Here is a 15671-nt window from a genome sequence, read left to right as displayed (position 1 = left end):
ACACATTTACTCAGCAGTAAATGCAATTCCTTTTTTGTTGTAGTACATCCTACTTCATTACCTTGGTAGTGAGAGCAACCAAAGAACAGCTGACAGGATATAACTAGCTCAGATACAGCAACTCATTTTATGCTGAGCATTTACAGTCTCAGCTCAGGAAGGTTTTTTTATTCTAAAAATCAAACTTCCAGCCCAGGAAAAGCCCACGCTTGAGTATGTTTCTGTTCAGGGATGTTCTTCATCAGCTATCAGGGTTTGCCCATGGAAGAGTTCACCACCTCTGACACCATCAATACTCAATTGCAGTTAACACAAAGTGTTGTTTCTAAGCTTAAACTCTCAATTTATAAACTTGGATAGTCTTCAGAACAGTCTTTCTTTTCCTGAAGACATTGTTTTTTCAATCATAGTGAATATTTTTAACTTTTTACTTCTTAATTTGGTAAGAAACCACATTAACTATTAAAAAAGTTTATGCTGTACCAGCAAAGAAATAATACTGAAAAAAAGAGAAGTAAAAAAATTACCCAGTGTATAATTTTTGTGTTTTGCTGATAAATATTTTGTGTGCAGACACCAGACACTGGGCTAAGTCTCAGCTGGTATAAATTAGTATTACTCCATCAACCTCAATTTCCTTTCTGAGGCTCACAATATTGCTATTTAAAAGAAGTGTGTGTGTGCAGAGAAATGACAGGAAATATTCCCATGGACCCTGGTGGGAAGTGTCCTGTGGGACCAGCATTTTAACGATGTTTTAAGCAACTATGTAAGAGGGAAAGACACAAGGCCATTGTGTGTTTTATGTGGAGCTGGCCTTTGAGCCTCACACAGCCTAGGGCTAGGCTTCTTTCTCCTTCTCCTGAAAAGAGCACCCTTCTCCATTCCCCTGGAATAGCTTCTCTGGATTTTTGGCTTTGTGGCAGTGGAGAAGAAGACATAGCTGGGTGTAAACCAGAGCTAGCCTTCAACATTTCTCCCTGTTCTTTCCTGCAAAGGTCATGTTCTTGGCATTCAGGGACTGTCCCTTTTGTCACCTTCAATACACTGCTAGCTAGGAGACTGCAGACTAATTTCTCTTTCCAGAGCTAGCACTGCTTAGCTGAAAACTTTCAACAACAAAATCATGGGATCTGTCTTGCAGCATCTGTCCTGCTGAGCAGGGAACAGGAACACAAGGAGGGGCAGCTCAACAAGCAACTGGCACCCTGCAGGAGGATGGAACATGACCCAGAGATTTGTACATTCCTACCCACCCCCCAAAACCAGCCCCCCTTTCTCCTCTCTTGCTTCCCCTTGTGGCTTCAGTCAGGTGATCTAGCCATCTGCAAGACAGAGATAATTGAAAGCACCAAAGTAGATGTCTATAGAATGCCTGCAAACTGGAGGGATTGAGCACAATGCTTGAAAGAAATCCAAATCCTCTAGAGGCTGCTTCCAGTTTTCTGGAACAATTAGTTCCTGCAGAAATAATTTGGATCAATGCTTAGTGTTGGCCAATGCTGGTCTTGTTAAAGCAGGAGGAGCAGGATGCTGGAAGGGATAAGAAAGTCCCCATGTCTCCCTGTTCTGTGTGCAAGGCTGAAGTCCTGAGCAGGAGTCACACCAAAACACACTCCAAGGCTTCAAAATGCCCAGCAAAAACAAAACACCAAGTATTTGGAAAGAGAGTCAAAGCTCAACCTCAGTGGGATGCAAAATAAAATTCTCCAAAACATACTCTTAGTCATCCTCAAGAATATAATTTCCATGTGGGACATGGGAGACAAGGAAAGCAATACAATTTTTTCAGGGTTAGCATAAGGCCTAACATTAAACTGAGTAATCATTTTTGTATTCTTCCCTGGTGTCTTTAGAGTCCCAGGGAAAAGGATTTTGCTGCAGACCTCTACAGGCTGGTGCTCATGACCCTCATGATGAGCTTCAGAGGTGTGAGTGATGCTGGGATGTGAGCTGAGATTTATTCCTGGCCCCAGCTGAATCTGGAGCTCCCTGTTGCTGCCTGTCCTCGCTGTGCCCTCACTAAACAACTAAATGAAGACAGTGGATCAAACATCCCCTTAAACATTCACCAGGGGAGACACAGACATATTTGCCCGGAGGAGAAAGAGGCACTAGCTGAATTCAAAGTGCTGCTTTAAGCTAATTTTGTTGAGAAAAGTGAAGTGGTTGTGTGAACACTTCTATTTTAAGCCCAAGCAAAGTCAGTCAAGCTGTAAATAAAAGAACTGTCCACATGGGATTTGCACTGGTTTAACTTCAGGTGGTAGAAAAATCAATGCAAGGTCAATCACTGCAGCTTCTTTGGGCAGACAAGGTTAAGGACTTACCCTCCTTGTCATGGCATTAGGCAGCTTAGAAAAAGTTTTAGATTTCCTCAGAAATTCTAATTATTTTAATTCATAATTTTAATAAAAAGCCATCTAATAAACCCAGACATTGAGCAGCACTGGGGAAGCTCCTCCACAACAGGATCTCAAACATCCTGGCTGCCATAGCTATGGGCAGCCTCCAGTTATTCTCTAAGGAAAGGCTGACTGAAGGCATCTCTCCCTGGTTAACAAGACATGCATGAGGAGTGTGTATTTTGGTGGGATCAATTCAGTGGTTCAACTCCTGTCTAACTGACCAAGCCCACAACAGGTACCTCCAAAGGGCAAAGCCCTGAAATCTGCCTTTTCACTGATTTTTACCAGGAAAAAGCCACCTCAGGCACATAATCACTTCAATATCTCTAAAACATCCATGACATTTTAAATGTTGACTTTAGTCTCCAGGGTGTCTACAAAGAGAGCAATTACTTAACAGAGCTGTATGAATATTTTGGCAACGTGTACTAAAACTGTCTTATGTGCCTTTATAGGCTTAAATTGGTCATGGGAAAGTACTATTTAAAAATTTTGGAGATTTCTGTCACTAAAATACAGCCTATGAATAGATTTTATTTCAGCTCGAATTTTAAGTTTTTAAAAATGATTTTACAGAAATAATTTCCAGATGAAGCCGTATGACTTCACTCAATCATGATAAGCAAAATGAAAAAGAAAAAAAAAAAAAAAAAAAAAAAAAAGTGGAAGTGCTCTTTTGCCTTTTAATTTACCCACAACCTAACTTTTTTTGTATATATATATATATATATATAGTAATTTTTAATCAAATGGAAAACATACCATTTTTATATTTTCTGAACAGTAAAAAATTTTAAAGACTTCAAGTACCAAAACAACTAAAGTCAACTTTGAATAGTTAAAAGAAGTTCAGTTTTAGAAGAGTTTGTGAGACACTAATTTTGAATAAAATTATAACCATTTTTGGACAGCTACCATTTAGCATTTAGTGCTACAGATAAGCCTTCAACCCTGCAGTCTGAGACATTATGCTCATTATCCATACTAATAGCTCCAGAAATTTCTGAAAAAAAATTCACAGAGTTTGACATTTCTTGCTTTCAACAATCTTCTTGGCAATCTTCAGTCCTTATGTATATTAACACATGCAGTGTTAGTTAACATACTAATACTAGCAAATGTAAATGCATACAAACATTTTTTATTTTTGTTATAATTACTTTCTACAACACTATTGAATTCCATTCTGCTCTAGAGATTTTTACATCCATCCCTCCCTTTTCTTTGGAGGGATAAGATAATATTACAGAGGGTAGAAATAATGATTTCTGAATACCTCTGCTATCCTTATCTTTCCTAATTATCAATCACTATCAGAAAGGAAGGGGAAGAGAATTATGCATTTTATTCATGGCTTTGACTCCCAAGATAAAAAGGACATAGAGGTGTTGGAATGAGTCCAGAGGAAGCCTTGGAGATGCTCCAAGGGCTGGAGCTCCTCTGCTCTGGAGCCAGGCTGGGACAGCTGGGAGTGTTCACCAGAAGAAGAGAATGCTCTGGGGAGACCTTAGAGCCCTTCCAGTGACCAAAGGGGCTCCAGGAGAGCTGGAGAGGGACTTGGGACAAGAGATGGAGGGACAGGAGAATGGTTTCCCACTGCCAGAGGGCAGAGATAGATGGGATATTGGGAAAGAATTCCTCCCTGTGAGGGTGGGGAAGTCCTAGCACAGGGTGCCCAGAGAAGCTGTGGCTGCCACATCCCTGGAAGTATCCAAGGCCAGATTGGATGGGGCTTGGAGCAACCTGGGATAGTGGGAGATGTCTCTGTCCATGGCAGGGGGTTGAACTGGAGAGTCTTTAAGGACCCTTCCAACCCAAACCATTCCATGATTCTATGATACGACGTTTTGGGCAATTTTGAACAGGTGATTTGGCTTTATTTTCATGTCTGCATATGTACACATACTAAAAAGTGTGAAATACTGACTTAAACAAAATAAGCACAAATAGGGCTGCTAAACTGATCAGAGGGAGGCTTTCAGCCCATCCATTCTTCTCCTGCCTCTCAGAGTGTAAGCAACCTCTAAAAGGAAAGGAAGGAAGAAAAAGAGACGGAAAAAAGCCGCGCACGAGATGCTCCCAGCCCGAGGGAGCTCTGGAGGCGGCGTGCACCCACCATGGTGACTCATGACCTGCCCAGCAGCCTCCAGACTGACATTCTGCAGATAGTTGTGGCAGCGTTCCTTGTGCTCCTCCAGAGAACTGCGCTGCTTGTAGCTCCGGCCGCAGTAGTTGCACTTGTGAGGCTTCCCCACTGCGGAAAGAATGAGAGCATGGGGTCAGAGCCACGGCTGCTGCCATCACCCAACTCACACCTCCGCCACAAACAGCCCCTGTGATGGAAACACACCTCAGAAAGGTTACTCAAGCCCTGGCCTTTCTCCCAGCCCCATTTTCCCACCGCACACGCCTCCTCCCACCGCTCTGCCCCATCCGTTTCTCACACGAACGCTGTAGCAGCCTTGGTGGCAAAGCAAATAAACAGATGCTGAGAGGGGGAAAACACCAACCAGATGAATCACACCCCAGCACCAAGTCTCTTGGGAAAAAAACTTTGGCCCATGACACGGTTGCCTTCATAAAAATGAGCTGCCCCAGTGGCCTAATTCTTCTCCCAACTGCGTGGAAACCTATTACGTGGCTCAGAGGAGTTATTTCATTGAGAACGCTTTGCCAAAATTACTCAGGGAGGGTTGGAAAATAAATTGAAAGTAACTTTGGTAACAGCACTGTTACATGCCAGAACTGAACAACCAACAGTAATTCAGAGACCAGATAATAGAAAAAAATATATTATAGAAATATATATACATAAAAACACAAAAGGCCATGTACAATGAAAATCAAGCCAGATGAATGCAAAACATAACTCAAATTTTTAATCTTCTTCATTTTGCTCAGAAGCATTAAACACAAATAGCAAATGCTTCTTAATACACGCAAAACCTGGCACCAAATTCTCATAAATTATATCCATTTCATAGTATGTCATTAAGAAACCACAAGAATGGCCTAGCCCAAGGCCAGAAAGCTAGCCAGAAGGTATTTTGCCAAGTGGTGCTAATAAAGGCTTTTAATATAATTTAAACTTGTAGAACATGAACATTTATCCTCTAATAACTAAAGAGCTATTAAGTCAGTGCTGCAAGTCTAGTAAAATACCATCAGCTGCAAACTTCAGAGCTGGCTTAGGGAAGGGGAAGGTCAAACTTCTTCCAGAGTTTTGAAAATCTTAGGTAGGAATTTTAGTTTCTGGCCAAAGCAATTGAGAACATCCTCTGTTGGGTAATCTACATGTTTCTATTGGGTTTGTCCCAATATTGAAATATTGAAAGCTTTTCACAGTCATTTACTTAATGAAATCTGAGCTGTTCTAATTGCAGCCAAACTGCACTGTCACCATTGGGATAGGAAAATGCAGGGAAGCTGTGGAGGGGTGCAGGACAGGCACAGCCAAGAATGAGCTGGGCAGAGGGCTCAAACATGAAGAACCAGGTCAGGGTTTTTCATGGGTCTCTCAGGGTCCTCGGCAGGACCAGCACGTGCCACATCCTATAATGGAAGAAGAAAAAGCCTGAGCCCCAGCCCCAGAGCTGGTCCAACATTTTCAAATGTTTCTGTCTCAGAAAAAAAGGGGATTTGATGAAAAGAACACATTTGCAGAAAGGTTTGGGTTTTCCCAAGAAGTTTGTGTGCACATTTTAGTACACAACCAACTTTTCCACTGAGGGAAAAAAAACCCCTGCTTTTAGTAGGTATCCAAACTGTGGATTTCTTTGTTTCAAGCTAAGGCTTATCCTCAAGAAAGTGTGTCTTGGACTGAAGAGTTGCTGTGGCCCTTACTTTAGTTTGCTCACTTGCTTACACTGTTGCCATAACTGATGCTGGTAATGGAATTCTCAGTGGAGGCCCAGTGTGAGACTCATTATCATTCCCGGAATAATTGCCCTTGATGTGAACGATCTGGATCAAGTCTCAGCTCTTAAACATGAACCAGCCAGTTCATTCTGGAGGCACTTTGAGGAAAACACATCAGAGATTCCCCAGGATGGAGAGACTTCCATAATCACCATTACAATGCTTCATCGTGCATCTAGATGGCATCAATGTCTGCCAGTCTGACACCTTCAATAGAAGCTAAGGTGGTGTCTAATAAAAAAATCCAGTGCAATGGGAAGAAATATGTTTCTGAATTAGCCCACCCAGTCTGACTACACTATGCTATCAAGTAACTTAGATAAACTGTAAGACACAAAGAAAAGGGATGATTGCTTCCAGCTTTTTTAGGCAGCTACAATTAATTACATTACTATCATTTAGCACAGAGAGAAATATTCTGCTACAAGTTCTTATTATAAAAAATTAATAATCAAAAAAGAGGTTTTATTAGACCTCTTCAAATGGTTGCTCCCTGAATTGCAACCATTAAAAAACAACTATTCACATACAACATGGCAGAGCTTTTCTAGTGATATCTTGGATGGTCAGCTACCCAAATTCCAGCAAATCTGAAGGTTAATAGAGAAGATAAAAGTTAATGATAAAGACATTATTTCTACAGGCAATATGGGATTTGAGGAACATAATTCCTCAAGGAAAAAAAACAGGCCCAGTATACACGTTCCCTTCTCCAGGGGAAAGATAAGAGAATAAACAATACTGGCAAATGTTGGTCATGTTGCTCAATACACAACAATGAAGAATGAAATCTGTGAGCACCAGTTGAGTAGTATCAAGCATAACTCCCTTGGGTTCATTTCCCAACTCTGTCCCCTCTGGCTGTAGAGAAGTAATCACATCATAGCCCCAAAGGTGTAAAATCTTACACAGAGATTTACACTATAAAATTACAGAGATTACACAGAGTCACTGTGACTTGCATTAAAGAGCAATTGATCAGGTCAGACCACAATGGAATCAGTTCTGATAGCAGGAGTTTGTGTCACCAGCAATTCTCACAGTCTGTTTAGTAAGAAGTTCAGTGAGCTGAGGCAGCAATTACAGTCAACATTTTAGAAATTGTATCATTGTGACAAATGTCAAGCCACTGAAATAGCTGCAAATATCCCCTTGTATTCTCAAAGAAGTTAATGATAAAAAAAAAAAAAAAAAAGGAAGCGAATGTTGGCAGTGGGTGTACATTTCTATGTATTTCATATTACCTGACAGAAAGCTGCAAAAGCCTTCTAGAGAATTCAATTTCAGTGATAATCTCAACAGCGTACTTTGTTCCACATAACAGCCTGACATGAAACCACATGACTGACGAAAAAGATTTCAGCCTTTGTCAAATGCTTGAGTGTAGGTAAACGGCGATATTCAAAATTTGCCCCCAAAACATGGAGCTCACACTACTGGGCATAAGGAGTCCAACAGCACAAACCCCTCTCAAAATCCCCACTAAAGACACATTTCTATTACATTTTCTCTGTGAAACTGCTCCAAGCTTGCTTGACTTGAAGCTGCCTTCTCCAATATGTGCACATACATGGACACCACATTCGGCATCACACGCATCCAGCACTAGCCAAGCAAAGTCAGGCTGGAAATCCCTGGTTTGGGGCAATTATTCTGTTATCAGCTCTTCAGGATCAACAGCCAGATAAAAAATCATTGTCACTTATTCTCACAAAAATGACACGGCACAGTCAATGCAAACAAGCAAACTTGAGAGATCTTTGATCTGTTGTTGAACTGGGAAAGACCAGAGTGCTGGGCAAAACCCAGTGGCCACACCTATGAAACAGCTAACTTGAAGAACATAAAAAACCCACTTTATATTTCTTACTGAAATGTCAGAATTTCCACGCATTTAAGCTCAGATTTGGACAGATGACAACATGGCACAGAAAACCCACGGTGGAATCTCAGCCTCAAATGGAAAATATTATGACAGTCACAGTGAAAAAGACATTTAAATTTGAAGTACAATTTTTACCCTGGAAACAGGTGAACCGCTCGTCGAAACTCACAGCAAAATGGATTCTGGTTGTGAAATTAAAATGCTCATGTGGAGGGGAGGAGGGGAGAGAGGAAGAGGACATAAAAGCAAGGTGTTTCTGAGTTAGGAATACTTTGAGTCCTGTGGGTGAACTTTGATAGCTGAGAAGTCTGCGTGTAGCGACAATGAGGTGGTGTAACTCTAAGGTCAATACTCAAGACAGAAAGCAGACTTGGGCCCAGGGAAACTTCTTTGCAGTCATAAAAAAAGGTCAGTGAAAGAGAAAGAGCCCGCAAGGCATTCACACAGCATTCTGCTCTCAAAAGAGATGGGAGTGAATAGCAGAATATAAAATAAGTCAAAGGGAAACAACAAGGCATCCCAGGTACCACCTTGCCATAAGCATATAAAGCGAGAAAGGCTTATGGAACGGGTTCAGATCTGCACTGCACTTTAGTGAGCTAAAATCCTGCCTCCCCAAAGAGCACTGACACTCCACTCCCTGGCTTGGGCAGCACATTGTCCCCTGCAGCAATGCAGAGCAGAATTCCTCCTGTCCTTTTGCTCGTGCCCACGGCCACAGATGAGCACTCACACGTCCTGCTCAGGCAGGGCCGGGCATCACTCCCCGTGTGACGTGGGCTGGCCCAGTCCCAGGAGCAGAGCCTTTGCCCCACATCCCCATTTGTTCTTCTCTGTTGCCCTGGCCAGATCGTGCAAGCGGAGCCAGCCAGGATTTTTGCACTGCAAGGCCATCTAATGCAGCAACTTTTGGCTCAGAGCAAGCGACCCTCTGGCAGCAGTGCATGGAGTGGGACTTATTTCTGTAAAATCTGAACTCCTGCTCAGCCCCCAGCACCCCAGAGCTGGAGCAAACATCAGTCTTCTCCAACTGAAGCTTTCTGGAGCAGTGTTAAAGCCAAAATGGTCTTTTGAGCTGATACTTCACAGAATCACAGAATGAGCTAGCTTGGAAAAGACCTTTGAGATCATCAAGTCCAACCTATGACCTCACCCCACTTTATCAACTAAACCATGGCACTGACAGAGACACTGACTGCACCACCTCCCAGGGCAGCCCATTCCAATGTCCAACCACTCTTTCTGTGAAGAATATTTTCCTAATGCCCAGCCTAAACTTTACCTGCCTCAGCTTAAGGCTGTGTCCTCTTGTCCTATCAGTGATTGCCTGAGAGAAGAGACCAATCCCCACCTGGCTATAACCTTTCAAGGAGTTCTAGAGAGCAGTAAGGTCTGCCCTGAGCCTTCTTTTCTCCTGGCTAAACAACTCCAGCTCCTTCACCCACTCCTCAGAGGTCTTGTGTTCTAGACCTTTCACCAGCCTTGCTGTTTCTGGATGCATTTGAGCATATCAACATATCAGTGAGTTCCTCATCATAATCATAACCTTTATTAAGTCACTAATTGTTTTCTTCCCTCAAACTGGAAGGTGCCTGAGGGAAGGGAACAGTTCTGCAATTGCACAGTGCCTACAAAGCAGCCATTTGCCTTGAATGGGACTTATCAGAGCACAATCAGCTTTATCACAGAGGTAGGAAATGTGATTTAAGGCGCTGGGTTGGGACTGGGGAGCGTGCAGTTCAACTCTTGGTTACACTACAAATTTGTGACTTCGGGCAAGTTACTCTGATTTCTTGGGCTTCAATTATTCATACGTATGATTAAGGTAATAATTCCCTTCTTCACAGCATGTAAATGAACTCGTGCACTTTGCCAGATGCACAGAGGCTAATTTTCTGGAGCACTCACAAGTAGGGAGACACAGAAAAATAGCACTGGTACCTCTATTGAGAAATGAAGAACTTAATAATACACTGTGATTATATTAGATATGGGAGTGAACATTAAAGAGCAGGAGGAAATACTTAGGATGGCACAGAAAGAGGAACAATAAGAAAATCAAATCAGAAATAAAACAACATGTGGCATTTAGAGCCCATGTGCTGCACGGAGTCCTTTCAGACTGGCAAACAGTGAGCGCAGGGGGATGTCAAGTGCCCCAGGCTTGGAAACATTTACCCCACATGAGACAAAAAAGAGAGGGTGCAATAGTTGCAGAAAGGTGGCTGTAGCAGCTGCTGTTGTCCTTCCCACCTCCAGCTCCCTGTGCCAAGGATGCAGCTCTGACAGCCAGAGCTGAGGCTGCAGCAGGAGGGCTGAGGCTGTGGAGATGCAACACGGTGGCTGTGCCTGGCTACTGTAATTAAACAGTGCACCTCGGCTCGTCTAGAGCTGCCTGGCTCAAAGCCTCACACACAAAAATATTTACATGAATAACAGACCCCTGAACAAACTAATCACAAAAAAATTAGAGTGAGACCTAAGCCCATGCTGGCTCTGAGCAGCACGTAGCTTTGCAAAGGGAACTGCCTCCCCCTCTGAAGCTGTATCTCACTGCTGTGCTTAATGACTGTAAATGTGTTAATTGAAATTCATGGGGGCTCTTTGATGCATTTCTTGTTTTTTTCTTTTTTGCCTGTGAGATTACACACACACAGAGACAATACTCATATATACTGGAGTTCAGAAATAAGGTCAAGTCCTACAACCAGCCCAAGACTGTCCAGCCTGCATGCAGAAGCCACAACATGTAAACATCTAAAATAAAGGCTAGAGCATAAACACACGGATTGGAGACACCCAGTGTCAAGTGCATCCCCTCCTGAAGGTCCAGCCTGTGACATCTTAAAGCAATCTAATTTTCAGAAAGAACAAAACCACTAGCCATATTATGAAAACTTCACATTAATTTTTTAATCTTCCCAGTCCAAGAACAGGCAGCAATATCTGGGGTATGTTTCAAAGGATGCAGAATCATGGAATTCTGAGCTCTCCATTTTACAAGGACCTTTAGGATTAACATATTTTGTGCCAAATATTAGGGCTCATGAGGCCATGTGGTAAAGGGCTGGGTCACTAGAACATGTGGTATAGAAGATCACACAAATAGATTTGCACTTAATACAGTTTCTGAACACCTCAAAAGATTCAAAGCTCAAAATATAGCAGAACAGCAGGAGAAGCCTACATACAGTCTGGACTTGGAGCTCACAACAGAGCACTCAACTGACTTTGTGACCTCGTGGCCCAATGCCTCTTAGTCAACATGATTATCAGCTGCAATTGATATATACGTGGCTGCTCAACAGCCCCAGCATTTTGTGAGGTTCTCAGCAAATGAAAAGCAGCTTGTCCTGGCTTTTTGCACAGTGGCAGTCAGTGATAAGTGATTTCTGTCGACAGCTACCACATCCTATTACAGCTGGTAGTGAAACACAGCTGGATACTCGTGGTACACCAGCACCCAGTGAAACAATAGCAAAAATCTCACCTCCAACCCCAGTGTTTCTAGACAAGCTTGCCTCTCCTAGAAACACCTCCAGGGCACAAACCAGCAGCTTGACACCTGCATCCTCCTGTCAGTTGTTTACAGCACTGTCAAATAAGCAGCAAGCAGTGAGTGCTGTCCCAGTGCTCAGTTCTCCCTCGATATGCCACAGCAAGTAGTGCTAAACACCAGATCATACATAAACCCTGAGGACTCCATCCATGCTACAGCTTGGCTACAAGCACTAGTCAAAGAAACTTCTTCTATCCATACCCTGTCTATAGTAACCACACAGTCAGAATCTAGAGTAAATCTGTAAATATCAGTGCTCAGGTACAGCATCTAAAAGTTTGAGTTCTTATCTGTACCTTCAGGAGGTTCTGCCTGCAGCTTGTTATTACTTTAATAGATGTTTCAATTTATTTTGCAGCTACTAGTGGCTGTGCTATATAATATGATTCATTAGATTGTATTTATTTATTAATCTGCAGAATTTTACAGAGAAAACAATGTTTCAATCTGCCACCAGGGTTAAAAATAAATAGGTGCCCTTTTTGTGCCAGAAGTTTAACAAACAAACAAATAAACAAACAAACTCCTGTTTCATTGGCACAGTCACAGAATTACTGAAATCTTCCAAACTGCCCAAATATTCACACAGCTCCTGAAAAAGCCAGAATCTTACAGCCCATTTTTTTCCTTTGCAGCACAGAAGATGCAGCACATTTTTTTTCCTGCAGCACCTGTTCACTTTGCAGGTTTGTATATTTTATCAGTGTATGTGCAAAAAACAAAGGAAAATGTACCTGTCTATGTGAAAACATACAAATAAATCATTCACTAAATCAAGGAAAACACAGATAGGGACAATAATGTTGCATTTAGTTTTGAAAGAAATGAAATTCACAGGTATGTGCACCAATGCTATTCTGTATGTTTCAATTCAAGAAATACATATTGCACTACATAAGAGTTTTCCTCATGTATTTCTCATGGTTTAACTCTTCATTCACATCTGGCAAAAGGAACCTGACACTTAATATTTAGTTTACATTAATGCAAATGAAGCATTCTGATTTCTTTCCTCACATATATTTGAAAATTTCTAGTGGAAATGTTCTGCACTTAATGCTGTGAGGCCACTGACCTGGATGCACTGTCCCAGAGGGTCCAGAACCTCAACACTGGTGGGGTTGCTAGGAATTCTACATGGATTTTGAAATGTTTAAATAATATTAGAAAAGGACTCTGATTAGATTGCACTCTGGTGCTGAGATGAACTAACACAAACTGGGAAGTCCACAAAATAACTGGTGTTTTATCAGCTGGCTGGTTTCAAAGTGACTTACAAGCAGCCAGGTTTGCCATCACTTACTTTTAAAGGGGTAGAGGCCCTCCAAGGAATACAAGAGGTGACTTTGGAAATGTCTCCATGGTGTCTGGATGTGGGTAGGAATGGGCTGAAGAATGAGGTTAGACCTTAACTCTGTGTACCAGCTCTGTACTTTCCACTCCATTTCAGACCTTTAACATTATATAAAATTGACTTGAGAAGTGGAGTGTTAATTGGTTCACAAAGCAAACCTTCCAAAATGTGCTTGTTGGCTACTCTTCATTTTAACCCTGCCCTGGCAACAGAGCGAGCAGGTAGAATGAAAACAAGTTTAGGTTGGGCTGTTGTTCCTCTCTGCTCTGTGCTGCTCTCTCCCTGTCAGTGCCACAGCTCAGCAGGAATGTCAGGAGGTGCTGGAGATCCCCACGTCATCCATGGCAAGGCAGGCTCCAAGTGCAGGCGGGGAGGAACAGCTCCCAGGGCAGCACAGGGTGTGAGTACCTCGCTGCAGATCAGGAATGCTGCTGGACAAACACTCCCTTCACAAGAGCTTTTGTTTGGGGCTTTTTGTTTCCTCTTTGGGTAAAACAAATGTAGATGTTGGGCCAGATTTCTCTATGGAAGAGAAATTTTCTCTGTTCTCAATACCCTGAAGCCAATTCATATTAGCTGTGTGCAGTTTGCATTTATTCCTAGTGCAGCCCCTTTGCATATCCTGCAGAAATCCCTGAGCATTACAAAGCTAACAGAATCTAAGAATTATTTGGAAAAGGCAGTGCCAAAGTGCCACCAGGTATCCTATACTATATAAACAATAGGAGACAGAGAGACACCATGTTTAGCTTTCACTGTAACACTAGGTAAGTTTTCTCCTGCATAAAATCCCTGCCCTTAATAATTTCTTCTCATCCCGTGGCAATGATTTCCCCTGTTCCACCTACATGCTTCTGTGTGAGAAAAAGCATCTTTTAGCACCTGGCAGCTTTCAGTTTTATGTCTTGTATTAGCAGGTAGGAAGAACACGCTCTCTTCCTGTAAGTTTCCCCTTTTCTTGTCACTGTCAGGAACAAAGTTTTGGAAACAGACAATTAAGACCAAGCTGTCATGAAGATAACAGCAACTTGGGAAGAGTAATACTGACAGCTCCTCTTCTTTTCCCAGCCACTGATGCTGGGAGTTTTCACTTATTTTGATCAAGGCCAACATTGAAGGAAATCTTGCTTCCAAAAGCAGGTCAGGCTGTGAAACTAATGGGCTCCTTTGGGACATGAAAATTGTTATCCACACTTTTCTAACTGCCCAGGAATCAGTGTGGGCCATGCTTTCGTGTTCCCCCCACCAGGATCTGCTGTTCAGGCATGTGCTTTTGCCATGTCTTGCACCAGTGACAAATGAGGTCAAACAGCAGGAGAGTTGTCTCCTTCTACCTGTGCAGCCATCCCATCCCCTGCCCTTGCTCTCTGCCTCACAACATGTGTGTTCATCACCAATGATGCAGAACAGCTCCCAGTAAAGGTGGGACTTTTCTCACCTACTTTACTGCTCCACAGTCAAAATTAATCACAGTATTTGGCAGGAGGAAATTATGACTATTTTGTAGGAAAACAATTCTCAGTACAACAAAATTAGCAGTAAAGGTATCTTTTAAAGGATGATACCTTTTAGAGAGGAATCTGAGATACTGGACAGGTTCTGTTTTAGCACAAACCTCTAAATCAAGTATCTAGGTCTGATATTGAAGCTGGATTAATCTTATCTAGGTAATAAAATTCTGCAATTCCTGTTAGTCTCGGCACTTTTCCTACTTTTTTTTCTTGTTCTTTTTTGTTTTTTAATTTTTAAATTTATTTATTTATTTTTATTGTTTTGAGTTTGAGTGTGGGTTTTTTTTTGGGGGGTGAAGGGATGTTCATTGTTTGTTTCAATATAAAAAATAAAAAACAACAATTTCAGAGTACTTCTTAATACCCAGGATTTTTTAGGTGTGTTCAGTAGAGAGATTGAGTCAAAAGGGAGGAAGGAAGGAAAAGATTTGGGGGTTTAAGATGTTTCCTTTTTGGTGCAATTAGCTTTGCACTACAAGTCCTGGATAAATTCAGAAACTAATTGCAACTGAAAGGGAGGAAGAAAAAAATGTAAGGGAATTAAATATGGGTGTGAAATTGAACCAAAAGGAAAATAAAGAAAAGAAGGGAAGAAAAAGCAACTGCTTAGGCTGAAAGTAAAGACAGAAAAGCTAGACAAGAGAAAATAGCTCTCTAAGCATCCAAAAATACTTCAAAAAGTTTCCTGTAAAAGCAGGGAAATTTGGAAACTCTGAATATACTTAACTACATTCCCTGATTAAAAAAAAAAATAATAATAGTGAATGCTACACTAATCTCTTTGAAATAGGTGATTTTACCCAGAAGTCTGAATCAAGAGTGAAAGGATGTAAATTTCCTTGTTCCTCAATACCTGGAAGAAAAAAAAATCTTTACCTTTTTTGACATCTATTCTTTTAATTTGTGTGGAAAGTCCTGTAACTGAGTCAGCAGATGGGAATTTAGAACACCTGGGCTCATTCCCACCTGTGACACTGATGCCTTGTCCCTTTTTGTTGGCCCTCTGGGTTCTGCAGAAGGTGGCTGGGCAGTAAAC

The 15671-nt window shown here is 41.8% G+C and overlaps 1 protein-coding gene across 4 annotated transcripts in view; it reads right to left on the bottom strand.

Moving 5' to 3' along the window:
* IKZF2 (IKAROS family zinc finger 2) overlaps positions 1-15671 on the bottom strand; it is a 111425-nt gene that overhangs the window by 12611 nt on the left and 83143 nt on the right. For all 4 annotated transcript variants that reach the window (XM_056496583.1, XM_056496587.1, XM_056496586.1 and 1 more), the window contains one exon: positions 4525-4662. In XM_056496583.1, coding sequence (XP_056352558.1) covers positions 4525-4662 — 138 coding nt within the window. The remainder of the gene's footprint in view (positions 1-4524; positions 4663-15671) is intronic.

The sequence above is a fragment of the Oenanthe melanoleuca genome, chromosome 7 (assembly GCF_029582105.1).
Source record: "Oenanthe melanoleuca isolate GR-GAL-2019-014 chromosome 7, OMel1.0, whole genome shotgun sequence".
NCBI classification, from domain to species: domain Eukaryota; kingdom Metazoa; phylum Chordata; class Aves; order Passeriformes; family Muscicapidae; genus Oenanthe; species Oenanthe melanoleuca.
The sequence above is the reverse complement of the archived record's forward strand: the minus strand, read 5'-3'. Positions and strand labels throughout refer to the sequence as shown.